Here is a 9,902-nt window from a genome sequence, read left to right on the forward strand (position 1 = left end):
ACAATCACATAAATCATATTTTATATAAAATTACAATATAAATAAAATAAATTTTAATCCGGATTTTAATCTAGTTCTTTTTTAGGACTTAAAAGTTATTTAAGAGGCAATCAATTAGCTCTCACCACTAGCTCACCATACAGCCGAGGAAATTGCGTTTGCGCTTTTGAATAATCAAAAGAGTCTTTGTGCTACGGTAACCCCACACCTCACGGGTTCTAATTTTATTCTAGAGGAGACTTAAATTGACTTTGTGGAGCGTTGTTCATTTGGAAAATAATATTCTTTGTGGAACCCGCCACCATTTTTCACAAAAGACTTGTTAAGTCAAGCTTTATTTGTTTTCCACGAATGTACAAGACGGTCGGATTACTAGAGCCACCACTCGTTTCCTTTTTCACAGGAAGAAAAAACAAGTATCAAAGAAAAAAAGCATGTTGCATTCTTGTAGTCAGGGGAAGATGACAATATGGAGCTTTTGTTTAATCTTGTTCCTTTCTAATTCGATACTTGTTTTGGCTTCTCATGTTAGACACTTGTGTCGTGCGGACCAGAAGAATGCTCTTTTGGAGTTCAAGAACGAGTTCTATGTCCAAGAACTCATTTCCAATGGGATTGTTGGTGATAAGAAGACAGAGAAGTGGAGGAACAACACTGACTGCTGCACTTGGGACGGTATCTCTTGTGATCCTAAAACGGGTAAGGTAGTAGAGTTAGACCTCATGAACAGTTTTCTCAATGGCCCTTTGAGATATGATAGTAGCCTGTTTAGACTACAACATCTTCACAGCCTTGATCTTCGCTCGAATAATTTTTCCGGTACTCTACCAGATTCCATAGGCAACCTCAAACATTTGAGGGTATTGAGACTTGGTGATTGCAATCTCTTTGGAAAGATTCCTTCTTCGCTTAGGAATCTTACTTATCTCGCTAATCTAGATCTTTCTGTTAATGATTTCACCGGTGAGCTACCGGATTCAATGGGGCATCTAAACAAGCTAACAGAGTTGCATCTTGGATCAGCCAAGCTCAGTGGGAAATTTCCTAGTGTGCTACTCAATATGAGCGAGCTCACCTTGATCAACCTTGATTCTAACCAGTTCGAAGGTATGCTCCCATCTAATATGAGTAGCCTTTCAAAACTAGTGCAATTTGAGGTTACTGGAAATTCATTTTCTGGATCTATTCCATCGTCTCTCTTCATGCTTCCTTCATTGACCACCCTTGTCTTGGGAAGAAACAACTTCAACGGTCCTCTTGACTTTGGGAATATGTCGTCACCATCTAACCTCGTAGTTTTGTCTCTTCTAGAAAACAACTTCAATGGTCCAATCCCAAAGTCTATATCGAAACTAGTTGGACTCTTCTATCTTGACCTCTCTTTATGGAATACAGAGAGGGGCATGGTTGATTTCAACATCTTCTTGCAACTGGAGTCTCTTACGTTCCTTGACCTCTCTTATATTAATACAAGAAGCACACTTGACGTAAGCATATTCTCACCTCTCTTGTTACTTGCTTACTTGGATCTATCCGGGATTAATTTGAAGATCAGCTCTAGTACTGTCAGTCTTCCTTCACCAATGGGCACCTTGATTTTAACATCCTGCAATATTTTTTCTGAATTCCCCAAGTTTCTAGAAAACCAAACCACTTTGTACTATTTAGACATCTCTGCCAATCGAATTGAAGGCCAAGTACCAGAATGGTTGTGGAGTCTACCAGATTTGCGGTATGTAAACATCTCTCAGAATTCGTTGAGTGGTTTTGAAGGACCAGTGGATGTTATTCAAAGATGTGGAAAACTAATCATGCTTGATATAAGTTCAAATGCATTCCACCATCCGTTTCCTTTGTTACCAAACTCTACAACGATCTTTCTAGCCTCTGATAATCGGTTCTCGGGAGAGGTTCCTAGAGCAATATGCAAATTAGTTTCTCTTGATACACTTGTTCTATCCAACAACAACTTCAACGGTTCTATTCCTCGGTGTTTTGAGAATTTTAATACTACTCTTTCGGTCTTGCATCTTCGGAATAACAACTTCTCCGGTACTTTTCCAGAGGAGTCCATCAGTGAACATTTGAGATCAGTTGACGTTGGTCGCAACCGGTTATCAGGAGAGCTTCCCAAGTCTTTGATCAACTGCACTCGTCTCGAGTTTCTTAACGTGGAAGATAACAGAATCAGTGACAAGTTTCCATTTTGGTTGAGATCGTTGCCCAGTCTACAGATTCTTGTTCTCCGTTCTAATGAGTTCCATGGGCCAATATATTTTCCTGGAGAGTCTTCGAGCTTCAACAAGCTGCGAATCTTTGATATTTCAGAAAACCGCTTCAGTGGAGTCTTGCCATCAGATTACTTTGCTGGTTGGAGTGCAATGTCATCAGTCGTAGACATTGTAGACGTTATCCCGAGTAGGTATGCGGGACGTGACGACTCTGGAAACTATCAAAACTCTGTGACTATGACATTTAAAGGATTGACGTGGAAGCTTGTTGGGAGTGTTTTCGCAATTTACAAAACCATGGATGTCTCCGGAAACAAATTCGAAGGAGGTATTCCTGAATCCATCGCTTTACTTAAGGAACTGATTGTGCTCAACATGTCAAACAACGGTTTCACAAGTTCTATTCCACCAGCTCTGTCAAACTTGACCGATCTTGAATCATTGGATCTATCTAAAAACAAATTATCCGGAAAAATTCCACCAGAGCTCGGGAAGCTCACGTTTCTAGCGCAGATGAACTTCTCTTATAACAGGCTTGAAGGTCCAATACCACATGGCACTCAGATTCAAAGTCAAAAGAGCTCTTCATTCGCAGAGAATCTCGGGCTTTGCGGTGTTCCTCTCCAAGAAACCTGCGGAGGAGAAGAAGAAGAAGAAACAAAGGAAGAGCAAGGTGAAGAAAAAGATGAAGTATTTAGCTGGATCACAGCTGCAATAGGCTACGTACCTGGTGTTGTGTGTGGAATTACCATTGGCCACATTCTCACTTCATACAAACGTGAGTGGTTCATGAGAATCTTTCACTATTTTACTAGATTAAAAAGACATCGTTTCTAAGGAGGAGGATGTCCCCTTGTAATAATAAATCAATCACCTATCTCAACACTTGTTTAATTAAGAAGTTTTGATCATAGAGGATAAGTGTAATATTTAAGCCAATACAATTGTGAATGGTGAAGAAGTATGTTAGTCTGAATTCGTATTTACTTTAGTTTACAAAATTTAAAAGTTTTTGTATGTGTACTCTAATGTCCTGAGTAGTATAATGAGAGTGGTTTGTTCCAAATATTTAGTTACATGCGGTCTCTCGTCTCTCTGTCTTTTCCTCTTGCTTTCTTTTTTTCAATAAATATATAAAACTTGATTGGTAACAACTCTGCCTTTATCATCATGTAAAAAGGTCTTAATAAGAAGGTGAGTGTAAGCTTAGCTAGAGCAAGTTCTGATTCATTGTCATTGAGCTAGATATTAATTACTCTTGACGTAGCGGCAATCATGTTTATTTTTTATGTATTGTCATTCTACTGCTGCTGCATTACATATCGTAAACAATCCTATTTTTCACGAGAGAAATAAACAGATCAACAAAGATTGTCAAAACACTTCATGTATGCAATGCACCTTCATTTTCTTGTGGATGTGCTCACCAAACCATCGTTTCCAACTCCTTTCAACATTCAATGGTAAGATGAGTTTCCTTCGACCATCATCATGTTCATGAGGAATATTTACATAGTGTTAAGTTGTAACCGGTTTCGAAGAACCAAGTAATTAAGTGTTGACCAAAGTAAACCGAGGTCAAAGCCTTTTTTAAGTTTGAGAGTTGTAATTCTTGGTATGAGAGCACAGTAAAACGTCTATAAATTAATACTATAAATTAATAAATATTATAAATTAATAAATTTTACTAGTCTTACAGTGTAAAAAATAAAAAAAATATAATATTTTTTTCAAAAAATTTCTATGTAAAATATAGTCCTAATAAGATAATAAATTAATAATCATGTAAATTTACATATATAGATATGAACTATAGGAAAAACTTCAAAAATTTAAAGCATATGTTATATATATATATAATTCATAAATTTGAATTTATGTATGTCATGTGTATAAGTGAATTTTTCTATAATATCTTTAATTTATTTTCAATTTCAAACCATAAAATTTATAACATCCGAAAGTCTAATCTTATTTTGATAAAATTGTCTTAATTCATAATTTTAAAAAATTAAACAATTAAATATATATGTAAATTACACTATAAAATAATCACTATAAATTAATAAAATGTCATGGTCCCAACATTATTAATTTATAGAGTTTACTGTAGTATTTTCACTAACCTTACTAACTTCTTTATTGATCAGTGTCATAATGCTTTTTTGTTTTTTTACATATTCTATATTTTACATAGAAAATAATCATTATAAATTTATAAAATGTCATGGTCCTAACATTATTAATTTATATAGGTTACTGTAGTATTTTCACTAACCTTACTAGATCAGTGTCATTATGCTTTTTTTGTTTTTTACATTTTGTTTTCGATTAACAAAAGTTATGTTGATTGATTTGATAGTACAGTAAAACCTCTATAAATTAATAATGTTGGGACTAAGACATTTTATTAATTTATAGTGATATTAATTTATCTATAAATTAATAATTATTATTTTATAGTGTAAATTAATAATTATTAATTTATAGATATATTTTTAATTGTTTATTTTTTAAAAAATTATGAATTGGAACAACTATAGCAAAATAAGATTAAACTTTCGGATGTTATAAATTTTATGGTTTAGGAATTGAACTTGTAATATTTAGAAAGCACTATTTACAATAAATTACAAATATTATAGACAAATTGACTTATACACATGAGACACATAAATTCAAATCTATGAATAATAATATCAATTCTCCTATTTTAATAATCTGTCAAATTATCAAATTGTAAATGATGCATATCTAAAAATTAAAACTTTAAATTTAATTATTTGTATGACATGTTATAAAATATTTTAGAGATATCATTATAGGTTGAAAATACAACATTACAATTGTTCTATAGAATTGAGCTTTAGGAGAAACATACACTATTATATCAGTATATATATATATATATATATATAAATTTACATAATTATTAATTTATGATATTATTGGGACCATATTTTATAAGGAGATTTCGAAAAAATTATTATATTATTATCTTATCGAATATTGTTAATTTTTACACTGGCCCGACTTGGGACCAGCAAAATTTATTAATTTATAGTGTTTATTAATTTATAGAGTATTAATTTATAGAGGTTTTATTGTAATTATTAATCCAAATGTTGAAGACAATTAATATTATTCCTTTAGCTGTATTTTTAATTTTTTAACGTGAGTTAGAAGAAATCAGACAAGTTAAAGTCCCCATTTCTGAAAATAAAACAGAGGATGTTGTAATGCAAAGAACAAAGAAGAAGTCTAAACGGAAACTTGGAAGTAAAGAAACATAAAAGACAAAGATTTGGCAGAGCGTTTGAACGATTAACACAGACCACACAGATGGGAATGATATAGTGTTTGTGGAAGAAATATCTTATCTTGCTGTCTACAAAGGAGACTTATCTTACATTCTTACCCCACAATATGTGAACTATATAATCAAATCCCTTTCACCGGAAAAAAAAAAAATCAAAGAGAAAAGTATGATGCATTCTCGTAGTGAGAATGGGACGATCACAATAATCTGGAGCTTGTGTTTAATCTTCTGCCTTTCAAACTCAATACTTGTGTTTGGTTCTTCTCATGGTAAACACTTGTGTCTTCCAGATCAGAGGAATGCTCTTTGGGAGTTCAAGAACGAGTTCTATGTCCAAGAGTTCAATTCCAATGGGATTATTGGCGATAAGAAGACAGAGAAATGGAGGAACACAACTGATTGCTGTTCTTGGGATGGTGTCTCTTGTGATCCTAAGACAGGCAAGGTCGTTGAGTTAGACCTCGGGTTCAATAATCTCAACGGTCCTTTGAGATTTAATAGTAGCCTGTTTAGACTACAACATCTTCAAAGCCTAGATCTTAGCTTCAATTATCTCTCGGGTATTCTACCAGATTCCATCAACAACCTGAAATATTTGAGGGATTTGGATCTTCGTGGTTGCAAGCTCTTTGGGAAGTTTCCTTCTTCACTCGGAAATCTTTCTCATCTCACGAATCTTGATCTTTCTGATAATGAGTTCACCGGTCAGTTGCCGGATTCGATGGGGTATTTAAACAAGCTGACAGAGTTGGATCTTCGATCGACCATGCTCAGTGGGAACTTCCCTCGTGTGCTACTCAACTTGAGCTCGCTCATCTCAATCGACCTTAGTTCTAACCAGTTAAAAGGTATGCTCCCATCTAACAACATGAGTAGCCTCTCCAAACTGAAGTCTTTTATGATTAGTGGAAATTCATTTTATGGAACCATTCCCTCTTCTCTCTTCACGATCCCTTCGCTGACTAGACTTGACCTAAGCAGAAACGACTTCACCGGTCCTCTTGAGATTGGGAATATCTCTTCACAACCTAACCTTCGATACTTATACATTGGAGAAAACAGTTTCAATGGACCAATCCCAAGATCTATATCAAAACTAGTTGTACTCTCGGATCTTAGCCTCTCTTTCTGGAACACAGGGAGGTCTATTAATGATTTCAGCATCTTCTTGCATCTCAAGTCACTGACGTCACTTGATCTTTCAGGAATTAATTTGAAGATCAGTTCCACTCTCCATTTTCCCTCACCTATAGCAGAATTGATTATATCGTCCTGCAATATTTCTGAGTTTCCCAAGTTTATACAAAACCAAACCAGTTTGCAGGTTTTAGACATCTCTGCCAATCAAATTGAAGGCCAAATACCAGAATGGCTATGGAGTCTTCCAGAGTTAGGGTATGTAAACATTGCTCATAATTCCTTCAGTGGAGAACTAACTATTTTACCAAACTCTACCATTAGTTACTTTATAGGCTCTGATAATCAGTTTTCTGGAGAGATTCCTCGATCAATATGCAAATTGGTTTCTCTTTGGACACTTGTTTTGTCCAACAACTTCAGCGGTCCTATTCCAAGGTGTTTAGAGAATTTTAATTCTTCTCTTTGGATCTTGCATCTTCGGAATAACAGTCTCTCTGGTGTTATTCCAGAGGAAATAATCAGTGATCGCTTGAGATCACTTGATGTTGGTCGCAACTGGTTATCAGGACAACTTCCCAAGTCTCTGATCAACTGCACTCGTCTCGAGTTTCTAAACGTGGAAGATAACCAAATCAAGGACAACTTTCCATTTTGGTTGAGTTTGCTGCCCTATCTACAGATACTTGTCCTTCGTTCTAACGAGTTCTTTGGGCCAATAGCTTCTCCAGGAGGTTCTATGAGTTTCCCTAATCTACGAATCTTTGACATTTCGGAAAATCGCTTCAGTGGAGTCTTGCCATCAGATTACTTTGTTGGTTGGAGTGCAATGTCATCGGTCGTAGGCACTGTTTATAATATGCAAATGATTTTGGCTCCAGGAATAACCCAAGAATTATATCATAAGTCTGTGTTTGTGACGAACAAAGGATCGAATATGGAGCTGGTTGGCAGTGTTTTCAAAATTTACAAAACCATCGATGTCTCCGGAAACAAATTCCAAGGAGGTATTCCGGAATCCATCGCTTTACTCAAGGAACTGATTGTACTCAACATGTCAAACAATGCTTTCACTGGCCATATTCTACCATCCCTATCAAACTTGAGCAATCTCCAATCATTGGATCTATCTCAAAACAGATTATCCGGCGGTATCCCAACAGAGCTTGGGAAACTCACGTTTCTGGGGTGGATGAACTTTTCTTACAACAGGCTTGAAGGCCCAATACCACACGCCACTCAGATTCAAAGCCAGAATAGCTCATCATTTACAGGGAATCCCGGTCTATGCGGTGTTCCTCTCCAAGAAATTTGCAACCGAGAAGAAGAGACAACACAAGAGCAAGATGAGAAGGAAGAAGAAGATCAAGTCTTTAGCTGGATTGCAGCTGCAATAGGCTATATACCTGGTTTGTTCTGTGGACTCACCATTGGCCACATTCTCACTTCACATAGACGTTACTTGTTCATGAGGACCATTCACTAGTTTACTTAATTAAGCACCATTATCACTTAGATTGTGTCCCCTTGCAATAATAATAAACTTTCTCAACACTTGCTTGATACTTTCAACCTACATATATGTAAAATATACAAATTCCAAAGTGTTACGAAGAAACAAAAATATATAACACTTAGAGCATGAAAACTTTGATATATAACACTTAGTCGTTGTTAAAGGATCGCTGTATTATACAATTGGGAATGGTAGTGAAGAATTCTATTCGTTTTTTCTTACAATATTACTATTTAGCTAAGCAAACTTCAGAATAAAATAAAATAATATTTCTGAAAGAAAAAAACAATAAAAGTAGAACCGAAACGGTCTAAATTTAGAAGTTTTGTATATGGGTTGTAACTCTTATGTTTTGAGTTGTATTATGAGTGTGTTTGTGCATTAAGTTATAACTAAAGTTTCCTATAATTTCGTCACAATACTACTGTAATCTCTCTGTCCTCTCCTCTTCGTTGCTTTCTTTTTTTTTCTTCTTTCTTTTCAGATTCAGTTCTCCCACACAACACAAAAGAACCCTAAAAATTTTCACATTACGTTTTCATCACCAAGAAAAAGAAAAATAAACAATTAATCACGTCTTCCACACTGTTGATTTTGTTTTGGTGTACAACATGAAAAAGGTTTGAGATACGATTCGAATATTCTATTGCTACGGTCTATACCTTCCAGATATTATATTTTTTTTTCTTTTCCTTAGTGATCGTTTTGGTGATTTGATTTGGGCAAGGTAACGTATAAAAACCGAGTATCTGTGGGTCTTAATCCTCTTCTATGATTCGTTAATCTTAAATTGAGCAAATTCAGAAACAATTCGAAAGATCCTAGATTTTTGTAGTCCCAGCTGTTTCTTGAAACATCGTTTGATTTATTTTTGTTTATGTGTTAAGATTTGTCTTTTTCCTTGCTTACATATCTGTGTTTTTGTCTCTTTGGTCTCTCTCTATGTAATCTACTTATGCCATTTGTCTGGTCTTTAATTTTTCAGCCACAATGAGATTATTTAAAAACTCAAGATTATTTTTTGTCAGAATCTATTGTTCCAGGATTTGTGAGGCAATGGCTTAATTAATCAGTAATCTTCTTTGTTTGATTTTTGATTATTGGGTGGATATACTGATTCTTCTTTGTTTTTGTTTGTTTTTTTGTAGACGCAATAAGCTATATCTGAAAGCAAAAAACTCTCTGGAACTTTTCATTATTAACAACAAGCTGAAATCATTTTAATTGTATATATAAGCAAAAGTACTATAAAATATCATCGAAGATGGAGGAGATGTCACCTGATAATATACATGGAGTCATTTTAGCTGTGTCTTCGAGTGTATTCATCGGTTCTAGCTTCATCATCAAGAAAAAAGGTCTTAAGAAGGCCGGTGTTAGTGGAGCCAGAGCAGGTTCTCCTGATTTATATATTCAGAACTTTTTTACTTACTTCAAAATCACAGATATTGTTTAACTAATTCTTCTTGTTGATCATTTGTGATCAGGTGAAGGAGGGTATGGATACTTGTATGAACCTTGGTGGTGGGCTGGAATGATAACAAGTAAGTCTGATGACTGATCATTATCCCTCTATAAAGGTTTTGGGAAGTTCTGCTGCAAATCTTACTTTTACATGTTTGCTATTTAGCTTAGAGATGTTATGACTTTGGTAGTTTTGTGTGGTTGGGACATGTTTTGGATCTTATCACTATTGAAA

The 9,902-nt window shown here is 34.9% G+C and overlaps 2 protein-coding genes across 3 annotated transcripts in view; both read left to right on the plus strand.

Moving 5' to 3' along the window:
- Nucleotides 462–8,173, plus strand: LOC104732326 (receptor-like protein 12). The gene is made up of 2 exons (XM_010451855.2): nt 462–2,844; nt 5,841–8,173. Exons 1-2 carry the CDS (start codon nt 462–464, stop codon nt 8,171–8,173), a joined length of 4,716 nt encoding a protein of 1,571 aa, XP_010450157.2.
- The window catches only part of LOC109124850 (probable magnesium transporter NIPA2), a 7,617-nt gene continuing 4,095 nt past the window's right edge, over nt 6,381–9,902 (plus strand). The window contains exons 1-3 of one of the 2 annotated variants that reach the window (XM_019233305.1): nt 6,381–6,398; nt 9,352–9,597; nt 9,691–9,747. In XM_019233305.1, the coding sequence (XP_019088850.1) occupies nt 9,468–9,597; nt 9,691–9,747 (187 nt within the window). In that variant the 5' untranslated portion in view covers nt 6,381–6,398; nt 9,352–9,467. Of the gene's footprint in view, nt 6,399–8,859; nt 9,598–9,690; nt 9,748–9,902 lie in introns of those variants that run through there. The other variant, XM_010451856.2, reaches the window with a different exon arrangement.

Source organism: Camelina sativa, chromosome 12 (assembly GCF_000633955.1).
Source record: "Camelina sativa cultivar DH55 chromosome 12, Cs, whole genome shotgun sequence".
Taxonomy (NCBI): domain Eukaryota; kingdom Viridiplantae; phylum Streptophyta; class Magnoliopsida; order Brassicales; family Brassicaceae; genus Camelina; species Camelina sativa.

What these genes read in the sequence shown, in the direction of transcription:
- LOC104732326 (XM_010451855.2), top strand. Translation starts at nt 462, where the DNA reads ATGACAATATGGAGCTTTTGTTTAATCTTGTTCCTTTCTAATTCGATA. An exon ending in AGAGAATCTCGGGCTTTGCG is followed by an intron (nt 2,845 to 5,840) that starts GTGTTCCTCTCC and finishes TGTGTCTTCCAG; the next exon opens with ATCAGAGGAATGCTCTTTGG.